Below are 26038 nucleotides of genomic sequence, written 5' to 3' on the forward strand. Positions count from 1 at the left end.
TTTTAGATATTGATTAGCGATGCTGAACAACCAACGAGTGGCTGATTCTCACACGTAGGACTGAAGTCGGTTTAACAAGACGAAACGGCTGAAAAGCTACTGATGGGGGGATTTGACTACCACCGACACCACGGGGGACACTGCAAAGATGGACACACTGATGGTATTGGTTACTGCCAAAGTGGCTTTCAGCCAGTCGCATTACATTATTTCTGCTTATGAGTAAAAGAAAAAGATGAAGTTGGGTGCAACTGGTGATATTTCCTTTGCGGATAACATGATAGTAAAGACAATTCTTTAAACTTTTGTCTGATCAACAGTCCTAAACCTAGACGTTCAATTTTCTCTCATGTGTGACAAACCTAAGCATCAGATTAATTGAGAAGCTAGAAAGGTTATTAAATTAGTAAAATTCACATTTTACTACAATAAAAAAAAAAAAATTGCTAACTACTGTTGATTAATTTCCTGATTCCATTTTGTATCCACCACCCAGGTATGAAAGCCACAGACTTCCCATCAGACTTTTAACGTGCACTAAGTTCAGTATTAACGCTCAACCTTTCCTTTTTGGACCGATGTTTACATAGATGAGCCACAATAACCAACTAGTGAGTTTAATGGTGAGGTGGACGGGTCTGCCAACCACGGTCAGCTTTACTGCTTTTCACATGGTGTCCACCTCAAATCTAACACCACCAGTCAGTATTGAGGCTCATCTGTGTATCTTTCAGTTGATTTCGTTCGTTTTTTAATTGTATTAAAAACTTATTGTCATGTGAGTTATGTCCTATTAAATTTTTTTTTTTTAAACATTTAATGCCATCCATCATTTGTAACCGCTTTTCCCGTTTCACTGGGCGACACACACTGACAAGCACAAGCTACGAGCAATTTCGAATGTCACCAATTAACCTAACATGCACGTCTGCTGCCCATTCAACATCACGATGAATAATTCGCAATGTCACACCACACATTGTAGGATTAATATTAAATAATTTACCCACGACTGCTTGAATAATAGATCTTTTTTATTAACAGACATGAAAATGTCAACAGTAACAAATTTTTTTTAGTCCATTAAAAAAAAGTGGGTTGGATTGACAAGACTCCCCCCACAAAATAACTTAATGATGGAGAGGGGGAAAAGAAGGCAGGTTGTGCTCCGATATTTAAATGTAGCCGATATTCAATCGCTCGGAAAGAAAGTTTAAAGCTGCAAAGACTTGCTAACAGCAGCACAGTCTCTGCCCATAAAGTCACTATTGTGTCAAAGAAAGGAATATCGGGCACATTTGACATAATATTAAAACGGGGGCACGTCACGAAGCAGGATCAGTTAGCCAACACACCTTCCTAAATACTCAGACACTTCAGAGGCCAGAGAGAAAGAATATCAGAGTGCAAGTACACGTACAAAGCTAGAGATTAAGGTTTTCTTTGTTCACTATCACACAAGCCACACACCTACACTGTGTTTTAATAGCATTATTAAGTCAGCAGGCTAATTTAGTGATCCATCTCATGGGACACCCCAAAAACAGGCAACACAAGCAAATAGAGAACAAAAGCAGACGGAAAAAAGTGAAGCACCATCAGGAAACATGATGGCGAATAGGGAGAAAGAGCAGAAGGGAGTGGGGTGTATATACATAGGGTGGAGGCTGTCAGAGTGGCCCCTTGTCAACAATACAGGTCATCATGATTACATAGGTTCTTGTAAATCCAGCTGCTTACACGGGATTATGGAAAGGGTTTTGCTAAAGAAATAGCGTGAAAGCAGAGAATGTACAGTTTCTAGTCCTGTAGGAATGGCTGAACTCTGCTCCCACAATTCCTTACACTTAGTTCCTTTCAGATAAACAAAGGTGACAAGGGAGGAGAGACATGGACAGTATTACAAGACAGGAGCCGTAATACACTGTAGTGTGTGTGTAAGTGTGTCTTATGGGTGCAGGTGTGTGAATCTGTCTCCTCTGCAATGTGTATATATGGTGTGTTTACATTTGTCCCTGGCGAATGGCAGCAGCTGGGCCTTAGGCCTCGCTCTCCCCAGCCGATGAGGTGTTCTGCACTTCCTCCTCCAGGATGGGCACGATCAGGTTGTCCTTGGACATCAGGTTGTACTTCATGACGAAGCGTGTGAACCGGTGACACAGGAACGTTTCATTCTGTACACAAAGGCACAACAATTAATTTGGTGTTCTCAATATTCGCCATTCTGTGGCTTAACTGTACTCAAATGAAGCAACGTGCTCTGTGGTCTTACAGAGTTCAGAAACAAAAAAACCACTGTGACCTTGTGGTGGCTTGGTAAATTACTAAAACAAGAGCTTTTTAATGTGTACACACATCATGGGAATTCTCTCTTAAGAAACGTACCTCATACTTGTCAAATATCTGGCGGTGATGGAAATAGGCATGAGAGAATATCCTATAGATGCGACGACAGACAGAGCCCAGTTTGGCCACCGAGGACTCCTTGATGCTCACCCTACAAAAACAAAGCAGTGGCAGCTGTGTGAAAGAGTTTCTACCCATTTTAGCTGTTTTAAGTGCCGTTTCATATGTTGTTAGAATGTAAAAAATTAAAATAAAAACTCAACTTACCTGCTGGGGAAGTATTTGTTGCTATTAAGAAGACAGGCAGCTCCGTCCAGCGTGTGCCTGGTATAATCAATGGCAGGGCACTTTGCAGAACACATAACGCAGATATAGAAAGTTTTATTCATTTTAAAAAACACACAATGACAGAGACAAATCGTGCTTTGGGATTCATACACGTGAAAGTTGCAGTTAGAGAGGTGAGTAAGATAAAGTGGTGCTTATTTACATTATTAGAGAAAATGAGCCTAACCACATTCCTCTCACCTCTTTGGGCGTCTTGTGGGCAGCACATAAAAAGATCCACTGCTCTGTGGCTGTCATCTGGGTGCAGGTGTCTGGATGGCATTCGCTCTGCGGGAGGAAACGTGAGCATCACGTATACAGCTCATGTTAAAACCACTCCACAGAACAAACAGCCTATTCTATCCGATACCTGATAGGTTAACTTGGAAAACAAGAGTTTGATTAAATTGCCAATGCTTCAATTTGTTCATGAGGCAACATCACTAATGGAACAGGGACCAATTTGTCCTTACAGAAGAAACTAATTCTCACATTAGAAATTTAAAAAAGAACATTGTGCATCGGGTGACTTCCATCAGTTACCTGCAATTTTACTGCTAAGCCATTGAGCTCCAGACAGAACTGCCTACAAAGGGATACAAGAAAGTCAAAGTTAAAATGAAAGAGTGTGAGAGAGTACAAGTGACTTGTCTGGCCTGATATGATTAGCCAAACTTTGTCCTAACTTTTTAATAAGGATCACATTTTAAAAAAAATATAAAACCTGCAGCCTTTTGCATTCCAACCCAATGCTCTACCGCTGATCAACCAGGCCCCCAGATGTGTGTGCTAATGAGATGTTGATTTAATCTGAATATATTTATGCATGCGTCTTGGGCGTTGAACAGTCCAGGATAATCTCGATAATCTATCAATCATTATATTTTTAAGAAGTGACTTTTGTTTGTACTGTTAGCATGTTGTTAATGATCTTTTTTTTTTATAAACGTACCTGAGGTGCTCATACTTCCACACTCCCTCATCCTGACCCTCTGGAGGTTCCAGGATTTTATCAATATTGGAGCAATCTGATCGAATGTTCTGCTGAATGTACTGAAACACAGTCGGTAAACACACATTAGTAGTTTGACTGAGCCACAGCAACAAGAGCTTAAACGTCTTATGGCCACAATGCAATAAGTACTTGTATTCTGATACTTTATATTTGGATTACACTGCATTTCAAGGCAAATTACTTTTGGCTTCCCTACACTAGATCTGACAGCTAAATTAACCTGTTACTTTTAGATTAACATTTCCATAAAATACATGCTATGCTAACCAAACACAGTTTAAGTAAAATTTCTGTTGTTATGTATGTAATTTATGACCATGAGACCTTAGTAGCTCCATAAACGCTCTAATAAACCAACAACTTTTTGAGCCTTAAGGCACAGTTAGTTCAAATGAGATGAAACAAGAAACATCAAAGAAAATGGCTATTTGTGTTTTTTGTTTCTTGATCTTGATGTCAAATGAGTATTTCTACTATTAATACTGTGAGTTCAGTTTGCCGATAGTACTTCTGTACTTTTACAACTACAAATGATTTTTAGTGCAGGATAAGACAACTTTATTCATCCTAATGGAAAAAAGATGAAAAAAGAAAAGAAAGAGAACATATTATTTCTGCTGGTTCCAAACCAAAGATTTGTCTTCTGAGAATGTGACAACCACTACACTAGACATACCTTACATTGGCAGAAAAGTATTTTTACTTGGGCAAAGGGTGTGATTACATCTCCCACTACTGAATATCAACCAGCCCTTGATTGGCTTAAGAGTACAAAGAGTACTCTCCACTCTACATTTTACTGTTATAGATAATGGAGACAGAGCTAGTTATAATTACTTTATAACCAGTTAAATAGTTTAGTCCAGCAGGTCATAAATTAGAAGCAAGACCCCTCAATGGTTCACAAGATAAATCTAACAGATCAGGATATGATTTAAAGCGAACGCACATTTCTTTCTGTTTTCGGAACTTTTCTGTACAACAAACAGACATCTGAATAACATAAACTAAATTTTTATACAAATCAATCAATCACAGCAAAAAGTCTAATGCTAATAAGGGTATTTGTTACTTGTTAGACCAGGCACACCTGATGGCCTTTAAAACACACACACACACACACACCCCACGGTATGACAACACACCTGCTGGACAGCCAGGGTGCTGTCCATCTCCTCAAATGATTCATCCGGCCAGTTGTAGAAATCCTATACATGGAGAGAGGACAAATTTAGTCTACTACACAAGTGGACAAAGCTGACATTGTAGCATAGCTAATGTTAGCACTGCTGTCATCTCACGTTTACTAACAGTGATTAGACAAGCACAACCCTGAAGTTAGTTCATGGCTTGTGGAAAAGGAGACATGACAACACTGAGACAATGCTGATTCTCCTGTTTCGACACAATTAATGTTACAAAATGGTGTCAGAGGTTTTGATTAAAGACACAAAAACCACTTTCATGGCCAGCTGAAGAACCTCTGACTAACGTTGGATTATACAAGAGAAGATGATCCGATATCTCACACTATGACAACCATGACTAGAAAGAATGGAAACAGGTCGACCGACGCACAGTTTTAAGTTTGATAACGACAAACGACAAGATCTCCCAAGCGAAGTTAACAACCTCAGTTACCTACAGTGTGTTACTGACAGCTAGGAAGCTACGCTGACGGTAGCTCGTTAGGTAAATGGGATGTGACTGCTTCCTGCTAAACTTAACAGCGTACGCGCTAAATGCTGACTTTCTGTGACCTCTCTGTTTCAGGTTCATTTACAAAACGCGTACCGAACTGACTCAATTATTATTTAGGTAACAATAATTAGCGCTACCTATAGAAGCTCAAAAACCAAGCGTCGTTAATCCGGGAACTAGACGGCGCACAAGCTAATGTTAGCTAACTTAGCTGGCCATTTCCAGGTCAGGCCCTTCCTATATGTTGCCTGGCTTCTCCCACAAGTTGTCGATAGACAACGTCTAGTAAAACAACACACCTCGAAGGAGGCAGCATCCCGCCGTCGCTGGGGCAATTTCTCAGCAATGTTGCAGTGTTTCTGTGGGGTGAAAACAAACCTTTGCCTTGGTTCCAGGCCGATTCCTCCTGAGAACTGCAGTACCCTCCGCCATGACCATCTCGACAGAATACCCGGATGTTCGTCCGCCGCTGTGTTGTAGCTGGGGAGACAGACGGCTGTGACGTGCGAAACGTGACCACGTGATTGACGGAGGTAGCCGAATAGAGCCGAGCGCTGCCGACAAAACAAAAAACTGCGAGTGAAGTTTAAAACGAACTTTCACACTGTATGTTTAATAATTAATTTAATGTCATTGTTTTCAAACTTTCTTGTTGCATATATTTCGCATGTGCTTTAATAATAGTTTATTTTTTGGGAACATTACAGAGCAGAGGACGTAGTAACATGACCTGTCCAACAGATGGTGGTATCAACCTTCAAAATGAAATGTGGCCCAACTAATGCAGAATCGAAGTTAGTCTATTTGGAAATTTCCATTATGAGTAAACTGTGAAAGACCCAACTTACTTTACCAATCCTGAAATGTGCCCACAGACAGGCAAATATTATTTATTATCAGACATGTTTGAAATGGAAATGATCATACGCAAACATTAGAAAACCAGTTTTTACATCAGGAACTTTAACATTCAAACTGTGATAACAGTTGACTACTAGTGAGAGTCGATGAAACCCACCCTGTAATAGTAAAAACAATTACTGTAAGAAATGTGCGTGATTGGCCCACAGAGCCAGAAGATGGCAATGTTGCTTCTTTTCAGTAGGAAACAGGAGCAAATTCAGCCCTGGTCGGTATCACATGTCAAAGGTCAAATCTTTATTAATTACATTTCCGTTTAATTTACATTCATTTGCTTTTATTGGAATCCAGAGATAATTGAAGTCAGTCTGAAGAACAAAGAACAAAAATGTTTGACTAATTAAAGCGGCTGACTAATTAAAAAGAGCCATATTTAAAGGGCAACTTCACCAGGTTTCCATTTGATTCTAGTTTGGGGAGCACATTTATGTGAACTTTATCAAACCTCAATTTACGCTACCTATTTATTTGCATATGTCTCTGCTTCTGCCAAAAAAAAGAGTCCTCCAGATGACATCATCTGAACTGGAAACTCCTCCAAATTGTCTCACTTGGAGTTTTTCAGCTAGAAGCAGAAAAATTATTAGATGCAAGGAAGGCAGATGGAAGTTTACAAGCAAATGAGCTAAAGCTGAGAATTGTTTGAGAATTGCCTTAAACACCAATGCATCCATTATTAATGAGATATGAGGTCAAAGTTTCTATGAGCTTCACATTCTCATTAGGGTAACAGTATATCCTGGGCCCCATGTTTATGTTCACATTTAGATATTTTAACACGGTTATTTGATCATACATGTAATCTTACATATCTCGGTGGACAATAGACGAGCGCAGAAGCAGCCACTGGGCAGTTTCCAGAGCAGTTACTTGACTTTTATGGTAGGAAAAGCATAAATGAGGATGGATACGCTCAGGTCCAGTGTAATCCACGACAGCATCAGTACTTGTTTCCATATGTTTATATGAGTCTTTTACAATGGAAACATGGCAGCTGGGGAAAGACAAATGTTTGCCCCAAACAGACAAAAATGCTGGTTTGAAACTGTCACCTGTGCAATAAGACATCAGGGTTAAATTTAAACACTAAAAAAACATAGTTAAGGTTAGTAGGAAGGTCACGGTTTCCCTTTAAAATCCCAGCTTCCACCTGATTTCTACAACTCCCACAGAGGTTATTTGTCCACACCCTCTCATATGACCCAATTAACTATTTGACTGATGAAATAGTGCCGTCACGTAGGGAGACAGTCTCTGTTTGTGTCACAGAATAACATGACGGATACCATTGCACATCTATTTTGATCTGTACAAACACCAACGTTTTAAAGTTAGGTGTTACGGTTAAAAGTCAGAGTCTGCCTTAAAAATCTGTACTTCCTTAGCATCATGCTACTTCACATGCATCACTTTAATGTTATACCAACTGTTGTTGTTCCTGTTTTTTGGTCCAGCGTTCACTACTGTCTCTAGACATCAAGGGTTAATACTTATTTGTTGGTGGGTTTGTACAACCAACCTATGTAATCAGATTTTATGGGTCAATCTCTGTTCACGTGTCACAGTAAATGATTGCGCACCTAAAAAAAAGGTCCATTTGTTGCAAATTTACAAACGAGCTGTTTAGCAGCATGTAAAATGGGATAATGAAGCAAAAGTACGACAGGTCTGTGGCTGTTTTTGATTTTGTGATAGATGTGACAAAGAGGAAAATGTAAGAGAATTTACGTGTGTGTGTGCAGATGGTTTAAAAGCTTATGTAAAACCAGATTAAACGAACAAACTGCAGGACCTCTTCATCCGCAGTGGTGACACAGCCACAGCTGGCATATGGAGATGCCAGCTAGTCAGCATGAGAGAGGCTGGAGTGCAGGTGACAATTTTGTGGATCCATCTTTTCTCATCCAGAGCTGGATAAGGTCAGCTAGAGTGGATCACACTGACACTACACTGATACTGAATATTTAAAGTTTTTTTTTTTTTACACAACATAGGTTTTTTTTTTTTAAATATAAATGCAGGATAATGATAAGCAGTATAGATAATGGATGAATATGCCAGAAAAAACAAGTTTCTATAAATTTAAAATGTTACTATTTTTGGCATCATAGCTGGAAAAACTGTGAGTAGGACAACAGTTTGTTTCTGTGTGTCAAGAAGCTCAAAAACTTCAAAAGTAGTAGAACTGTACAACATCATGCAGGTTGTAAAAACCCAACTGGCAAAGTTGTTCACCCAAAAAAGCAATGACAAACACTTGATGGCACCACAATCTCCCAGGACCTGAAGTGGGACATTCACATTGACTCCGTTGTGAAAAAGGCCCAGCAGAGGTTGTACTTTCTTCGCCAGCTGAAGAAGTTCAACCTTCCACAGGAGCTGCTGAAACAGTTTTACTCTGCAATCATAGAATCCATCCTCTGCACTGCTATATCTGTCTGGTTCAGCTCAGCTACCCAGTCTGATCTCAGAAGACTACGGAGGGTAGTCCGGACTGCTGAGCGAATCATTGGTATAGCCCTCCCCAGTCTCCAAGAACTGTACTTATCCAGAGTGAGGAAAAGGGCAAAGAAGATCACTCTGGACCCCTCACATCCAGCACACTCCCTGTTTGAACTGTTGCCTTCTGGTCGACGCTACAGAGCCCTGAGTACCAGAACGACCAGACACAGAAACAGTTTCTTCCCTCAGGCAATCACCCTCATGAACACTTGACCATCACAGAACACATAACACTATTGCACATAATCTAATTAAAACTCATACTCATTTACTTTTCAAGTTGCACACATAACTACTGTATTCACATTTGTCAATTTTACATTTTGTTTAGCTTTTTGCACTTATCTTTATATTGTATATTATTCCTTTATTCTTATTATTTGTTCTTGTATTGTCACTGTCATTCTGTTGCACTGTGAAGCTTTGTCATCAAAACAAATTCCTAGTATGTGTAAACATGCCTGGCAATAAAGTTCTTTCTGATTCTGATTCTGATTCTGATTGATAAGCATTTGGTAAATAAATATGCTTCAATTTTGTTAGCAAAGCATAAAACAAACTGTTTAATAGAAATGTTTAGAAAGAAAGAGTTTGGCCTCACAGCAGTCAGGCTCCAGTATCTGAAGTGTAACAATGAGTTTAACAGATTTTTTGATCCAAGGGTACAAGAAGGCATAAATAATAGGGTTTAGACAGGAGTTAAAATACAACAGAAACATCTGTGGAGCAGCAGTTGGAGCACTAACCAAGTTAAATGCCCGTGCTACACTGAAACTGTAATATGGACAGAAGCAAAGAAGATACGCAGCTACAACAATAACAAGATTTCTGGCTGCTTTCATTCCAGATTTCTTACATTTTACGTACCATCTCTGAAGCCTGGAGCATGACAGCTGCAGTGTGGGAGCGTTTTGCTCGAGTCTGAGACACAGCCACCCCAAATACGCTCATATACAAAGTTATGATGACAGTACCTGTGGTTCATAACCACTAACAACACTGAACATCACGCCTCAATCTCCAGCTTCAGACTCATCAATCTGTCTGATACTCTTTTCACCTCATGAACATTCCTCACAAACTCCTCTTTCAGGATAACTCCTACTCCATTTCCTCTTTCTATCTGACCCATGGTAGAACAACTTGAACCCTGCTCCTAAGCTTCTAGCGTTGCTGCTTTTCCACCTGGTCTCCTGGACACACAGTATATCCACCATCTTCTCTGCATCATGTCAATCAGCTCTCCAACCTTCCCTGTCATAGTCCCAACTTTCAAAGCTGTCAGTCCTACACTCTTATCTTTCCTTTTCTCTCTCTGCCTACGAACACACCTTCCTCCTCTCTTTCTTCCACCAACAGTAATCCAATTTCCACCGGTACCCTGTCGGTCAACAGCACCGGTGGCGGCCCACCAAAGGCGACTTATTGGTTGTAAGCATCTTAGACTTCACTGCCATCCTAACTGCTTTTGTTTGGGGTGTTAAATGTACGCAAAGAAAACTGAGTCAAGCCCAGGGAGGATGTGCAAAGTTCACGCAGAGAAGTCTAAACAAGGAGGTGGACACCTGGGATGTTCTGCTAACTGCTCCCCCACCATGGTACCCTGCTCAAAAAACCCAAACATCAACATTAACATTGAATTTGCCATTTTAACTAAATAATTTTTCCATGCAAGGCATGTACACAAACACAACTTCAGGTGCTGATGGGTAATTGTCATTTGTTTGAACTTTTTGTTGCTTTTTGTTATGTTAAAGGTTCGGACCACACATTTCAGTTCGACACATTTGCTCGACACAACACACTCTGAGTTAATTTGGTCATTACATCACTGAACAAATACTTTTTTTGGAGGATAAGAGGGAGGAGTGAGATAAATCAGCCTTATCATGATGAACTCTGGTGTCACGGCCTCTCTTGTTTTTGATCTGTTATTATGGAGCCTCGGCAAGAAGCTGAACTGTGCTTTCCACTCATCAACACCTCCTGCAAAAAGGCTTTGCAGCATCGTGCTGAGACCGTGTTCATGTACATTCTGCTTATCTGCATCTCTTTTCTTACTGTGACTCTGAACCTGCTGGTCATCATCTCTATCTCCCACTTCAGGCAAAGAGGCTTAACTTCCTTTAGATTTGTATTTTAATATTAACAAGAGTTTTTGAACCAAGTAAATGCAGAACATTACTATACTATACTATACTAATGCTCACCCTGCTTTATGTTTAGAACTTATTTCATTGCATCTGTTTCGATACAACCTTCTCTCCTATGCACATAAAGTATATTTCCTGCTTCTGTTGTTACATCCATGACTTTCTATTGTGTATCTAATATAGATATACTAGATACTAATATACATATACCGAACTAACTAGTTTAGTAATGATGTGCTTTTCCTCCAGGCAGCTCCATACCCCCACCAACCTCCTCCTCCTGTCTCTGGCTGTCTCAGACCTCCTTGTGGGTCTCCTGGTGATGCCTGGTCAAATTCTCCTCGGTTGGAGCTGCTGGTTTTTGGGCAACTTCACATGTGGATTATTTCACTATGCTTCTTTTATTATCACATCGTCCTCAGTAGGAAACATGGTGCTGATATCAGTTGATCGATATGTGGCCATCAATGACCCTTTGTGTTACTCCACTAAAGTCACACAAGCAAGTGTTAAAATCAGTGTCTGTCTGTGTTGGACCTGTGCTGTGTCCTATAATGGATTGATACTGAATGACTTCCTGAAACATCCAGGTCGATATAATTCCTGCTATGGACAGTGTGTTAGTGTAATTAATTACATTTCAGGAGCTGTAGATGTCATAGTGACATTTATTGCCCCCATCACTGTCATCATAGTTCTGTATATGAGAGTCTTTGTGGTGGCTGTGTCTCAGGCTCGAGCCATGAGGTCTCACATTGCTGCTGTCTCACTCCAGGGTTCAGTTGGTAGAATCGCTAAGAAATCTGAGAGAAAAGCAGCTAAAACTCTTGGTGTTGTCGTGGTGGTGTTTTTAATGTGTTTCTGTCCTTATTTTTACCCCTCTCTTGCAGGCCAGGACACGTCCACCACTGTGATCTTTTCAGTTTTTAGTATGTGGCTGCTTAATTGCAACTCGTGTGTAAACCCACTGATTTATGCTTTTTTCTACCCCTGGTTTAGAAAATCAGTTAAACTTATTGTTACACTGCAGATACTGCAGCTGGACTCTTGTGATGCCAATGTACTGTAGTAGAGCCTGTAACATGTTTAAAATACAGCAAAGCTTAGTCAGGAGACAAAGGGCAAATCAGGGTTTGAGCTTCTTCAGATCCAAATGTAAAAACTGTTAAAGCTTAAAATTGTAGAAAACGCTCTGAACTGACCCTTTGACATTATTATGCTTGATGTAAAGTAATGTTTGAAGGGAAATAAACTACAGTGATTTGGTTTTCGTGGGTGTATTTCTCTACCTGGTTTTCAAAGATTTAGAGCTGAACAGATGAAACCAACCTAAAAATGCAAATACACTGATAGCACAATAAAAGCTAATGAAATAAAATAACGATGTGGATTTTTGATATGATTGTGTGTTATCATGACTCCACAAAAAGACTTTTGAGGCAGCGTCTCAGTTTGAGGAACTTTACGGACTTTATAGCAGCGACAACATGACAACATCTTAGTTAGCACTGCTGCCTCAGCTAGAAAACCGAACTCTTTCATATAAAAAGGTTCACTATATGGACTGATATGGACTGATTCCCAATCGTAGATGAGACTTTTTTCGCCCACCCACAATGTCAAATTTCCTTAAAAAAAAAAAACACAAAGGAGACCAAGTGATGAGAGAGTGAGCATGTGTGAAAGTCACAGCAGGTTCCGTAGCTCAAAAGAAGAAACTTGTAATGATCTGGGATGAGAAAGGGTGCGATATGCTCAGACTGTGAAACACAATTCTTGAATCAGAGTGATGGTTAATTCATGTTTAGTCCTTTAATTGGATTAAAAGTCTTTGTACAGTTGAAAGTGGGGGGCAGTCAATGAAAGCAATGTCATTAATAATCTGTAAAGTGAAATAGATTTTATTTACTACGCCCTCAAGTATTAACACCATAATTGATTAACACGATCTCTGATGAGGGGGGAGTGGGGAAATACAAAGTCAATTGGTATCCTCCAGCTGCTGACTGACTGATCTGATCAGCAGGTGTTGGAGCAGGCTTTTTCAGAGTCTATGATGTGAGATTAGCTTGAGGAAATAAGGACAGACAGCTCTGTCTCTTAGTGCTAGAACAGAGCACGTGACATTCATGTGTCCAAAAGTAGAAGTTGCAGAGTACGGGGTGCAGAATTCATGAGGAAAGGGTGGATTCAGCTGCAGGAAATCCACTTGTTAAGTAAATAATGATGTATTACATATAACTCACATATGGTCCATACTACACTTTGCTGAGCAACAAGGAAGCTCAGCTTGTAAAGTTGCCATGAAACAGTAACCGAAAAAGAAATTCACTAAGCTGAGCCTCTATGGGTTTTGGTGAACCACCACTAGTGAGGATTACTCAAAGGTATCCTACCTTTAACACAATGTACAATATCTTTTAAAGAGGGGTTTTGGATGTGGTCCTGGAGACCTTAACTTGGAGACCTTAACTTGGAGACCTTAACTTGGAAATATAACCCAAGATTCTATGAGGTGCCACCACCCTCAATGCCAACGGTCTCAGTGGGGCTTAGAGCCCAGTGCACTACGCCAACACACAGAATCTTGGGTTGTAATAGATCTGTCTCACTGGTCTCAGCCCTCTGAACTCCTCTTTTAGGCCTGATGACATAAGCTCTGATTAGCTAAGGAACATTTGGATCCTGCATTTGAAGATTATTCATGCTCATTCCTTTGAACTTCTAGCCACTGCCAACTTCTAGCTAATGCCAATGCCAACTAGGTTGTTACTGAGAGGGGCTTCGTACCACTAAGTGAATTACATGTCATTCCAGGTTCTTCCAGTTGTCATTTTCTACAACTTGCTCCACCGTCTCCTCCACTTCTCGAGTTTAACCTCAGGGAAAAATCTCTTTTCTTGCTCAGGTCTCACTACTCAATGTATTTTAGTTTAAAGCGTTTCCTCTAGGAGAAATCATACAAATGTATGAGCTCTCACAGCACCATTAGAAGTCCTGAGCGGTATCCTGAGTAGGTTTCTTCTTGGGCTTACTCTAGTCATCATCCCACCAACTTTGTACACAGTCGGAGTAATTGTATTGCTCCTTAGGTTCAATCTGCTAGCGGCTTTATAAGTGACGTAGATGTGTCTGATTTGAGGACTATCCCTGTTCCAGTTTTCTGCCTTTGTTGCTGGTGACCTTCATTAGCATCGTGACAAAAGGTTTTCCCTTGCAGTACATTTTGTGAAGGCCTTTCTGCACCTTTCTGTTAGCTCCAGAGACAGCTCACTACTCTGTTAGCCCCTTTCTGTGCCCAATGTATCTCTTCACTTTCTGAACAACGCTTCGAGGATTCTCCCCTTGGATGGAGAAAGTCGCATTTGGGAAAAAGAAAAAACAATTGCTGCTGTTATCTGCACACAAAAACAAAATCCCACATTTCTGGAGTTGTCTGTCTCTGTTGCTCTTGTTTATCTGTTACCCTGAGCTGCTCAAATCTGTCAAATGCTCCCTGTTTCTTGAGGAATTTCAAGAGACCATTAAAATGGTCATCAGGTGTGATGCTGGGACCCTGGGATGGAGCGTAAAGATGTTCATGTCTTTCTGGCAGCACCTTATTGGCAACCTTCTGGGAGAAATCTTCTACAGCTCTTCTTTTGCTTCCATACTGATTGTGGCCTTATTACCACACCGTGTACCACCCTGTTATATCTGTACCCTGAACACGTTCTCAGCTGTACCATACAGTCTTTTCATTCACAAGGTCAAGTAGCTGAATGTTTGACCTCTACTCACCCAGATGGTTCCACTTGCCTTTTTTCCTTACAACAGTGAAAATTCCTTTTAATGTCACCGAATGCAGGTAAATGTATTGACTTGATAATCACAACTGGTGTAATGTGCACAGCTGGATCAGCTGTGATACCTATAGCTACTGCAGCAGGCTGCATACATCATTGCCTGTCGGTTTTTAGCTCTTTTTAACTCCCTAAATTGGTTTTGGAGATAATTCTTCCTGCTTGGGGGGTCAATTTTTCCAGTTTAGTTTAGTTTGCCAATCTCCTTAAGTTGAAATAAGTTGAGGTAACTATCAACAACAATCTAAAATATAGAAGGTGGAATATTTATTTGTATTAATGTTCAGGTGAACTGTCCATTTGGTTTACAAATGTCAAATAATAACAATTGGGCTCTGATTTGGATTAAATATTTGTATCTAAAAGTGTATTGTACTTAGTCACGGTAAATATGGTTAATAATTACATCAGTAAAAAGGTGCAGCTTGTTTGGTTTTGTTGTGGAGGGAGGAGAAAGATAAATTGGCCTCACTATGGAGACTTCTGGTCAGAAAGCTGTCGGAGCACAACAGCTTCTCTCCGTCCCTTTCTGTTATTATGGATTCCCTAGAAGAAGCTGAACTCTGCTTTCCACAGCTGATCAACACCTCCTGCAAAAAGCCAATGCGGCATCGTGCTGAGACCATGTTCATTTACATAGTGTTCTCCTGCATCTCTGTTGTCACTGTGCTTCTCAACCTGCTGGTCATCATCTCGATCTCCCACTTCAGGAAAAGATCAACTTATAAACATAACCTAAGATTTATTTTTAAATATCGAAAACTTTAATTTATAAGAAATATTCTTATATTAGTCATACTGAATTTACACACCCGGTATTTCATTTAAAGTAATTTATTATAGTATAGTTTGTTTACGTAGTATTAGTAACACTCATACTCTCAAAATGAATAATTATTCTCATGTTGCATCTATTATTACATGTGTCAATGATATAAATGTTAAGGTCCAAGCTGCTACATACTGTGCTCTAAACTTTGCCCCCTTTTACATACAGTACATGTAAATGTACTATATCAGTTGTCATATTCAGGCCCTTGAAGAGCAGATACTAGCAATTTAAAAATGTTTATGCGTATTTTACTGTGTACTGAATTTGGACATGTTTTGTTTCAGAAACATTGTCATACTTATACATTTGGGACTTGCACAACTGACTTTATACAATACTATAGTCAGCAATGATTTTCTTTGTCTCCAGGCAGCTCCAAACCCCCACCAACCTCCTCCTCCTGTCTCTGGCTGTCTCGGACTTCCTCGTAGGCCTCCTGCTGATGCCGGTTCGGATTTACCATATAGGAAGCTGCTGGCTTTGGGGGAGCTCCATGTGTGCATTATTTCGATATACTTCTTTTATCATAACCTCGTCCTCAGTAGGAAACATGGTGCTGATATCAGTTGATAGATACGTGGCCATTATTGACCCATTGTGTTACACCACTAAAGTCACACCGAAGAGAGTTAAATTCTGTGTCTGTCTGTGTTGGGCTGGTTGTATCTTCTATAATGGAGTCATACTGCACGACTTTCTAAAACATCCAGAAACGTATTATTCCTGCCATGGAGAGTGTGGTAATGTACTTACTTTTGTGTCAGGAGCGGTGGATGTCGTATTTACATTTATTGGCCCCATCACTGTCATCATAGTTCTGTATATGAGAGTGTTTGTGGTGGCTGTGTCTCAGGCTCGAGCCATGAGGTCTCACATTGCTGCTGTCTCACTCCAGGGTTCAGTTGGTGGAATCGCTACAAAATCTGAAAGAAAAGCAGCTAAAACTCTCGGTGTTGTTATTATTGTGTTTTTAATGTGTTTTTGTCCTTATTTTTATCCCTCTCTCGTGAACCAGGACACATCAGCCACTGTGGCATTTTCAGTTTTTGGGCTGTGGCTGCTTTACTGTAACTCCTGTTTAAACCCGCTGATTTATGCTTATTTCTACCCCTGGTTTAGAAAATCAGTTAAACTTATTGTTACACTTCAGATACTGCAGCTGGACTCTTGTGATGCCAACGTACTCTAAACTCCGGTGACTTGGTGAATGTTCTGCTCCCTATTGAGCTGTTTCAGCACAGAACCCCAGTCAGTTCTTTTAACCTGCTTTAACAAGATTATTCTTGCTTGTCATCACCAAGGTTCTTCTAGAGAGAGAAATTTTGATTATGTCTTTAAAAAAAAACCTTGCATTTCCTTAATTGTACAAGAAATGTTTTGTTAAAATGTCTTAAAAAAAAACGTGGGCACTTTAATAACTCAATTTTTATCTTGAGTATGTGGACAAAGCTATATATAAAATAGTTAAACATTTGTTTTTCTTGTTTCTGTGTGTGTGTGCACGCTGTAATCAGAATAAAAGGCAAAACCTTAAATTATGATGTGTGATTCATTCTGTTTAATTACTGCTTTTACCCCATTAAACACATTAAAACCTATTAAACTTCACCACGTTCAGCTCAGTTAAAAAACGTAAGTTGTCTATTCAACTTTCTTAATCCCTTTAATATTTTTTTTTAAACCATTCAAATTGGTTAAAAAGGGAAAGAATACGAAACATATTAGTGTCACAGTGTTTCTTTAGGGGAACAACGGTTTGTCACTGGGGCTGTAGCCTCTAGAAAGCCACATTTGTACCGTTCACACTGGGTACTTACTGCATCCTTGTGGTAATACTGTACCCGTACTCATTTATCAGCACCTTGCCACTTGAGTGCACATAAGTCAAATAATAATTAAGTTAATAATTATAATTGTCTCCTGAAATCGTACTTTAACTGAATAGATGGTACATATGTGTACATTTTACTGCTTGGGAACATGTATGTTTTTTTTGCTTCTCATGTAATTTTTTCCACCTTCAGGTCACATAGTTAAACTTTGGGTCCAATAATTAGCCATAGCGGGTACATTAGTGTAGATTGTACCATGGGGGACAGAAATGAACTCATACTGTCCCTTATTTCTGAGCGTCGGTGACAGCACACATAGACTGAGGGGAAACAGTTTTACTCTCTCTTAAAAAAATATCACCGAGTCCCCGTTTCTCCTACAGGTTTGTCTATTCATGGCTAATGTTTCTGTAAAATGTAGAAAAATCACTGTCTTTCAAACAGTGTAACTGTGGAAGCGGAAAGACTCACAACATGCACAGTGAGCCTCACAGTGTTTTCACATTACTTTAACAATAGCTGCCAACAGTGTGGCAAAAGCAATTCAGACACACAAAAGGAAAAGTTGAAGTTAACCTTTGCATAAAACTTTACCAGTAAACAGCAATTTGGCGTCGGTAGTGCAACTGCAGTGTTTCCAAACTTGGGAGCAGTAAAGCAGTTGTCCATTAACAACAGGGTCAGAGGTTCAATTTCCAAACATTTACTCCATCCATTGGAGTAAATGTATCCATTTGTTTCATCATGTCCAGAATTTCTTACTGGCCTCCTCTGGATAGTAGCTACACACAAACATCATACAAGGTCACAGGGGGGCTGGAGCTATTCTCTGTTGCCACTGGGCTAAGAGCAGGCAACTCTGTATCCAAAAATTATCGAAAAATGGAAAGTGAGTTGCAGGGAGACTGACTGATGTTTAAACCATTTTACCGCTGATGTTCTGATTGTGTCACTGTGCTGGCTGAAACTGAAAGCCGACAGAAATCACCTCATGGCTGCATCGCCTACTAAAAAAGCCATGTTGCTGTAATGGCTCTAACTATAATTTTGATTTTTCACTGCCGGTGTTTGGCTCAGTACATTAGCTTTTAGATTTGAGCTCTCCACGTCCAATTTCAATGAAAAAATGTCAATAAAATTTAGCAATTAAAGACATTTGTCTTAATTCTAATGTACATTTTGAAGTATTTGGAAGTATAGAACATTTCTTTTCACCAGTGGCTCATATATAGTTCAGGTTTAATTTAAAAATTGTTTTTATATAACGAGACTGGTCCATAATACAATAGAAAGTTTATTAAAAACTCTGTTTTTTGTTCAAATTATAAAACCTCAGTAGAGTTGAGAAGTCAGAAACTTACACTCAGTGTCTCAGTTGCCTTGTTCACTTAGTACACAAAAAAGTTACAATTACGTCACTAAATTGATGCCCTTTAGCTGGTTATGGGAAAAGAGGGAGGAGCATTATAATAAACCATATAGTGGAAACCTATGGGACGAGCTTCACTGTTAATAACAGTTTTTCTTTTTATTATGGAGCCTCTGAAAGAAGATGAATTTTGTTTTCCACAGCTCAACACCTCCTGCAAAAAGCCATTACAGCATCTTGCTGAAACTGTATTCACGTATATTCTGCTGTCCTGCATCTCTTTTCTCACTGTGGTTCTCAACCTGCTGGTCATCATCTCCATCTCCCACTTCAGGTACAGATACACTTATAGTATAACCTGATTTTATGACTATTATTATTATTATTATAGATTTGCCTTTATTGCAAGAGATTTTGTTACAAGACTTTTTATTAAAATATAACATTTGGAAATGGGAAAATTATTAGTTTACAATACTACTATTACATTGTAGTTATTTAGATAGTATTTGCAACAGTTATACTGCTGTAACTCTGCCCTTTGCAAATATCATTTAACGTGTCAGTAAGATAAATGTTAACATCCAATCTGTTGTCTAACCATCAGATCATCTTTATGCTTTGGCTTAAAAAACTTCATGCCTCTTCTTAACGATGTATTGATGCTGTCTGTTCATCTGTGTAATGTATCTGTGTATGTTTTGTATATTACACTAGTTGTTCTCATATATTAAGAGCATCTACAATGGCTTCTTTTCTTTTTCTCCAGGCAGCTCCACACCCCCACCAACCTCCTCCTCCTGTCCCTGGCTGTCTCAGACCTCCTCGTGGGCCTCCTGCTGATGCCGGTTCGCATTCTCCTCATAGGGAGTTGCTGGTTTTTGGGAAACTTCATATGTGCATTATTTCAATATTTATCATATATCATCACTTCGTCCTCAGTAGGAAACATGGTGCTGATATCAGTTGACAGATACGTGGCCATAATTGACCCTTTGTGTTACCCCACTAAAGTCACACCACAAAGAGTTAAATTCTGTGTCTGTCTGTGTTGGGCATCTTGTGTCTTATATAATGGCTTGATACTGACTGACTTCTTAGAACAACCAGATGCATTTTATTCCTGCCATGGTGAGTGTGGTAATGTCATTAATTACATAGCAGGAGCTGTAGATGTCATATTAACATTTATTGGCCCCATCACTGTCATCATAGTCCTGTATATGAGAGTGTTTGTGGTGGCTGTGTCTCAGGCTCGAGCCATGAGGTCTCATATTGCTGCTGTCTCACTCCAGGGTTCAGTTGGTGGAATCGCTAAGAAATCTGAGAGAAAAGCAGCTAAAACTCTCGGTGTTGTCGTGGTCGTGTTTTTAATGTGTTTCTGTCCTTATTTTTATCCCTCTCTCGTGAGCTTAGACTCATCAACAACTGTGGCATTTTCAGTTTTTGGTGTCTGGCTGCTTTATTGTAACTCCTGCTTAAACCCACTGATTTATGCTTATTTCTACCCCTGGTTTAGAAAATCAATGAAACTTATTTTTACACTTCAGATACTGCGGCCGGACTCTTGTGATGCCAACATAATGTAAAGGATGTAGAGTAAACCTTTCTTAATAAGCAAGGAACATGCATGTGAAAAAATGACATGGCAACATCAACTGACTGAAGGGTTTGTTCTTTATCAAGCTTTTAGAACCAAATCTCTGTCTAGGTTTTTAACCTTGTAAATAAAATGTTGATTTCATAATCCCCAGGTTATTGTATTTCATCCCTTTTTTCACCCATGGTAAATTACCAGGGTTTTTACCTATTTTTTCATTTCAAACTGGTCTTATGTGTTGATGTCATCAGACTTGATTGACTTCTGACACTTATACCAGTTTGTATAATTGATTCATTGTGTCTGGTGACTCCTTAACATAAGAACTTTATATAAACCTGACCTAACCTGAGCCTGACCTGACCTACATAAACCTGTTGCATCAACCTTGACGAGCTGTTGCAACAACAGCTCGTCCAACTTTAAGACGTTGTTTGTACTTATCCTCGTTTACTTCTAGGCCATTTGTTGAAACAGTACGGCGGCAGCATGTGTTGAAATTGCACCCCTTCTGACATCTGACATCCCTTCTGATGCCAGTTTCACTCAAAACACTCAAAGATGCAGAGTTACAAAACAAAACTGCGATTTTGTTAAGGTTAGGTACAAAAATGTTGGTGCTCCTTTAGTTTAGGGTTAGGAACTAAAGCCTGAGTATTGTACCAATTTAGTGTTTGCATCTAGCCGAGTACAGATCAGACGTATTCTATCGTGCTCTTGCTTCACCCATTTATTGATAAGCAGCCGACTGTTATGGACTTGCTGTAGCCGGGTTTCATAAAATGCCCTGCACACCAAAAATGTCATACACTGTGCTAATTAGGCTTCACTGATCACATCTCTTCAATCTCTTGGGCACGCAGGTTTGCAATTACAACCTCAGGAATATCAAACCCTACCTTTATGAAAATAATAGGTCTACAAGCATGCAGAATTAAACCACAATGGAAACATCACCCAGCTGTTGATATTTCTGTGCTGGCCTTCAGTCACTTCCTCCATGTTCTAAATGCTGACACTTGCCTGCAGAGTGGTCAACAAATTCACCTTTACCCTCATCCAGGCATACATTCACTCTTGCTGACTGACTTCTTCCCACAACAGTTTCTGATCTGGTCCCTACATGACCATACTTGGGAAACCTCCCAAGTATAAGTCTTTAGCTCAGTGGCCCCATGATGGTGGAACAAGAGAGTGATTAGGTGTTTTTTTTTTTTTTTTTTTTGGGTCAGGCTAACACAATAGCTTATAAATCTAATGATAAACCTTCGACTAATATCAGGTAAACCATTTGTACACCTTAAATGACCCACCTTTGAAAGTCTGGGTTGCTGTGGAGAAGGAGGGACTGAATCTGTATGGCCACAGCACTTTAAAGGCTTGGTTGGGAGAAGTGTGTTCACAGGTGGGTGCCATGTTCTAAGTTCTCATTCAAATGGTCTCATGAACTTAAAAATCAAACTGGAGATACTGATTGATTTTCTCCATCTGTTAGGCTCCATATCGTCAACCTCTTTGATATTCAATGTTTGCTGTCTCTTACTGACCTCTCACTAATCAAGTTCCAGATAGAGCTATGTATCCTTCTTGTGGCCTCCTCAGGGTACTACACCAAAGTCAGGCGCCCACTGGTATTCGCAGGTTACTAGAAAAAATCGTTTATAAAGGGTAAAGTTGTTATTTATACTAAATACAGGTACAGGCTCAGGTAAAAATGGACTAAATAACAATGATGAAAGTAGCAACATTGACTTACATGTGTCTTAAATGGGACACAATCTGTCTTTGGTCTCAAAAAAACAGTGTGTCATTAACCATTCATTGGCCCAACCAGCACAATGGGAAAAACTCCAACACAAACGACAGTTTAACAGTTTGTCTGAGCAGTTTTGTGAGGACTGGAACACTTTGACATGAACAGGACTAGCTGGAAATCAAACTGCTGGGCCGGTGGTTAAAGGGTAACAACATGCATTATAATGAATCCATTCAGATTTATCATGTGGTGGTGCAGCTGGTTACAATAATTTAATGTCGTTTACACATTTGCATTATCAACTGTGTCAAATTCAGTACAGTATGATACATTGTTATGTTAGTGGAGCTCTAGTTGCACTTTTCTGCCAAGTACTTAGTACTTCAATTTGAGAATCTAAAGTGGTACTTCTAATTACTATGTAATATCTCATTAAAAGTATTTGCACCCCCTTGGCCTTAAATTTGTGTTGTTTGGTTACAGGAATAAGGGTGGAGCATATGAAACCTTTTTATGGAGAGTACTTCACTGAACGCTGGCCGACCTCTGTAGCTTCTCTCATTTTCAGTTCAGGAGCATGGAGTCTCTGGAAGGAGCCGAACTGTGTTTTCCACAGCTCGTCAACACCTCCTGCAAAAAGCAGTTCCAGCCTCCCACTGAGACCATGTTCACTTACATCCTGCTTTCTTGCCTTTCTTTTGTCACTGTGTCTCTCAACCTGCTGGTCATCATCTCTATCTCCCACTTTAGGCAAAGATAAACTAATATGCTGAAATAAGATTTGTGTTTTTGATCGCACTTTTCATTTTTGCAACAGTTGCCTTTGTGACACAGTCACAGTTGTTAAACTTGTACATATCATTTTGTGATTTAAACATTTACAACAATTTACACAAGTAATTTTTCATTTGATACAACATTTTGTAACTGTTTATGCATAACAACATAAATTTTACATTAACAAGTGCTACAATGTATTTAGTTAGTAACGACTATAATCAATGCAATAATATTGAATGTGTCACTGATATGAATGGTGAACTCTAAGCTGCTGCCTACTTAATCCTTTAATGCGTATTTACATTATATAACAGGGTACATGTACTATATCTGTTGTTATGTTTGTTACGATAATGCCGCTGCACATTCTACAGTAAATATTTTATAGACATGTTTGGTGCTTAAATCTATATTAAAGACTTGTTAAACTTTTTATTTAGCTTTTCTTCATTGATATTATTCTCTTTTTCTCCAGGCAGCTCCACACCCCCACCAACCTCCTCCTCCTGTCCCTGGCTGTCTCAGACTTCCTCGTGGGCCTTGTGCTGATGCCATTAAGGATTATCCTAGCAGGGGGCTGCTGCTTTAGGAGCTTTGTTTGTGGCTTATTTGGGTATGCGTCATATATCATCACATTGTCCTCAGTAGGAAACATGGTGCTGATATCAGTGGACAGATATGTGGCCATTCATGACCCTTTGTCCTACACCACTAAAGTCACACCAACAAAAGTTAAATTCTGTGTCTGTCTGTGTTGGACCTGTTCTGTGTCCTACAATGGGGTGATGCTAAATGATTTCCTGAAATATCCAGATATATATAATTCCTGCTATGGCGAGTGTGTAGCTGTAATAAATAACATAACAGGAGCTGTGGACGTCATAGTGACATTTATTGGCCCCATCACTGTCATCATAGGCCTGTATATGAGAGTGTTTGTGGTGGCTGTGTCTCAGGCTCGAGCCATGAGGTCTCACATTGCTGCTGTCTCACTCCAGGGTTCAGTTGGTAGAATCGCTAAGAAATCTGAGTGAAAAGCAGCTAAAACTCTTGGTGTTGTCGTGGTCGTGTTTTTGGTGTGTTTCTGTCCTTTTTTCTATTCCTCCCTTGCAGGCCAAGACATGTCAACCAGTGTGGCTTTTTCAGTTTTTGGAGTCTGGCTGCTTTACTCCAACTCCTGTTTAAACCCACTGATTTATGCTTTTTTCTACCCCTGGTTTAGAAAATCAGTTAAACATATTGTTACACTGCAGATACTGCGGCCGGACTCTTGTGATGTAAATATACTGTAATAGAGCCTGTAGAGTGTGTAAGGGAACATCTTAGAATAGGAAACAAAAGAACTGGAATTGAATAATCTCCTCTTTATTGAGTGTTTGGCACAGAACCTCTCTGAGGGTTTTAAACCTCCTAAACAAAATACATTATTCTAGCACAAAGTGGATGTTTGATTCTACTCTGTATTTCCTAACCTCCGGGCAATTCCACAACATTAGAGGCTTTGCACATTCATTGTACTTTTACATTAATGCTCTAACGTTTCCCAGTTAGAACTTGTCTGATAATCTATAGACTGTACTTGATTAATATATCTCTGTTTTATTTATGACTATTCTACATCATTGGTGCCAGATGACTCACATCAACCCCAGAGATGCTCTGTTCACATCAACCTGTACAGACGTCACAATTTGTAGAATAAATCCAAACCCCTGTGACGACCGAGCTTTTATGATTTGAATCGACTTTGTTTCCTGTCACAAAATGTTTTATCCTGCTCACATATCATATTATATCATCCCCCTGTGTCTGGCTGTCTCTGACTTCCTTTTTGGTCTCCTGGTGATGCCGGTTCAAATTCTTCTAATAGGGGGCTGCTGACTTTGGGGGACCTTCTTATGTGGATTATATAGATATATGTCTTTTATCATTACGTCGTCTTCAGTAGGAAACATGGTGCAAACATGGTGGAGTCTCAATGAAGTTTTGGGGGTGTATGTCTCCATCAAGCACTGGAGCTCTGCATAGAGTCGAAGGAAGAATGAATGCATTAGCAGATTTTTTTACCATCAGCTATAAATAGAGGAACAGTGGATCCTTGTAAAAGACAAAGATCCAAAACAAAGTCAACTTGGGAATGGTTTAAAAATTATACGAATGTTTAACGATGGCTTTCCGAGTGGATGGATTTTAAGAAGAGTGCTTAGGGTTGTATACCTAGGTAGACTGGGAACAGTTACGCCACACAGGATAGGCTAAAATTACAAGTGAAAGGATACACTGCTCAGGTGGTACCCAAAGAAGTTTAAGTGGTTATAAAGACAAAGGGAGAACATACAAAGGATTAAAGGATTTTAATACAGGGGGATTCAAACATTTGCAATTGTATAATTTATTATTAAAATTATTATTTTTATTATAAATATTTATTTCTAAATGCAGTTGCACAGCAATTATGTAGCTAAAGTTCCACAGGGTTTTGTGTTAAGACCAATGGTTTTCAGTTCATACATGTTGCCTTTAGGCAACATTATTAGGAAACAGTAAGTACATCTCCCTTGCTACACAGATGACACCCAGCTATATTTATCTATAAAACCAGATGAAATAATCAAGTAGTCAAGCTTCAAGCACGATTAAACGACAAAATATCCTGTAATTTCCTGCTTCTAAATTCAGACAAAACTGAAATTATTGCATTAAGGCCTAAAAATCAACCCTCAACCCTGACCAGTGTCCCAGGTCCTGCTGTTGGAAAACACCCCCACAGCAAGAAGCTTCCATCACAATGCTTCACTGTAAGGATGGTGTCGGGAAGTGATGAGTGGTGCCTGGTTTCCTTCAGACATAACATTTAGTATTGAGACCAAACAGCTCAGTTTTGGTTTCATCAGACCAGAGAATCTTGTTCCTCGCAGTGTGAGAGTCATTCAGTTTTGCAAACTTCAAGTGGGATTTAACGTGCTTTGCACTGGAGGGAGCCTTCTTTCTAGCCACTTTGCCATAAAGCCCAGATAGGTTCAGGGCTGCAGTAATAGTGGTCATTCTTGAACTCTGTCCCA

At 39.6% G+C, this 26038-nt stretch overlaps 4 protein-coding genes and 1 pseudogene across 5 annotated transcripts; 4 read left to right on the plus strand and 1 right to left on the minus strand.

The window, feature by feature from the left end:
- Positions 1–1016: 1016 nt before the first annotated feature.
- Positions 1017–5913, minus strand: mob4 (MOB family member 4, phocein). 2 transcript variants are annotated; one of them, XM_067516816.1, is made up of 9 exons: positions 5768–5913; positions 4834–4896; positions 3626–3726; positions 3217–3259; positions 2875–2961; positions 2614–2693; positions 2386–2497; positions 2008–2174; positions 1017–1854 (listed from the first exon to the last, which is right to left on the minus strand). In XM_067516816.1, the coding sequence occupies exons 1-8, from the start codon at positions 5825–5827 to the stop codon at positions 2040–2042; spliced, it is 681 nt and encodes a 226-aa protein (XP_067372917.1). In that variant the 5' UTR covers positions 5828–5913; the 3' UTR covers positions 1017–1854; positions 2008–2039. The 2 variants fall into 2 exon arrangements, with proteins under 2 accessions (XP_067372917.1, XP_067372916.1); XM_067516815.1 differs by having other exon boundaries at positions 1017–2174.
- A 4835-nt stretch (positions 5914–10748) lies between these two features.
- Positions 10749–12034, plus strand: LOC137133268 (trace amine-associated receptor 13c-like). Its single transcript, XM_067516721.1, has 2 exons — positions 10749–10918; positions 11215–12034. Exons 1-2 carry the CDS (start codon positions 10749–10751, stop codon positions 12032–12034), a joined length of 990 nt encoding a protein of 329 aa, XP_067372822.1.
- A 3310-nt stretch (positions 12035–15344) lies between these two features.
- On the plus strand, positions 15345–16828 carry LOC137133420 (trace amine-associated receptor 13c-like). The gene is made up of 2 exons (XM_067517035.1): positions 15345–15514; positions 16006–16828. Exons 1-2 carry the CDS (start codon positions 15345–15347, stop codon positions 16826–16828), a joined length of 993 nt encoding a protein of 330 aa, XP_067373136.1.
- A 2176-nt stretch (positions 16829–19004) lies between these two features.
- On the plus strand, positions 19005–20429 carry LOC137132923 (trace amine-associated receptor 13c-like). Its single transcript, XM_067515954.1, has 2 exons — positions 19005–19174; positions 19610–20429. Exons 1-2 carry the CDS (start codon positions 19005–19007, stop codon positions 20427–20429), a joined length of 990 nt encoding a protein of 329 aa, XP_067372055.1.
- Positions 20430–22773: 2344 nt separating this feature from the next.
- Positions 22774–24268, plus strand: LOC137132443 (trace amine-associated receptor 13c-like; annotated as a pseudogene).
- The last annotated feature ends 1770 nt before the right edge of the window (positions 24269–26038 follow it).

The sequence above is a fragment of the Channa argus genome, chromosome 9 (assembly GCF_033026475.1).
Source record: "Channa argus isolate prfri chromosome 9, Channa argus male v1.0, whole genome shotgun sequence".
Taxonomy (NCBI): Eukaryota; Metazoa; Chordata; class Actinopteri; order Anabantiformes; family Channidae; genus Channa; species Channa argus.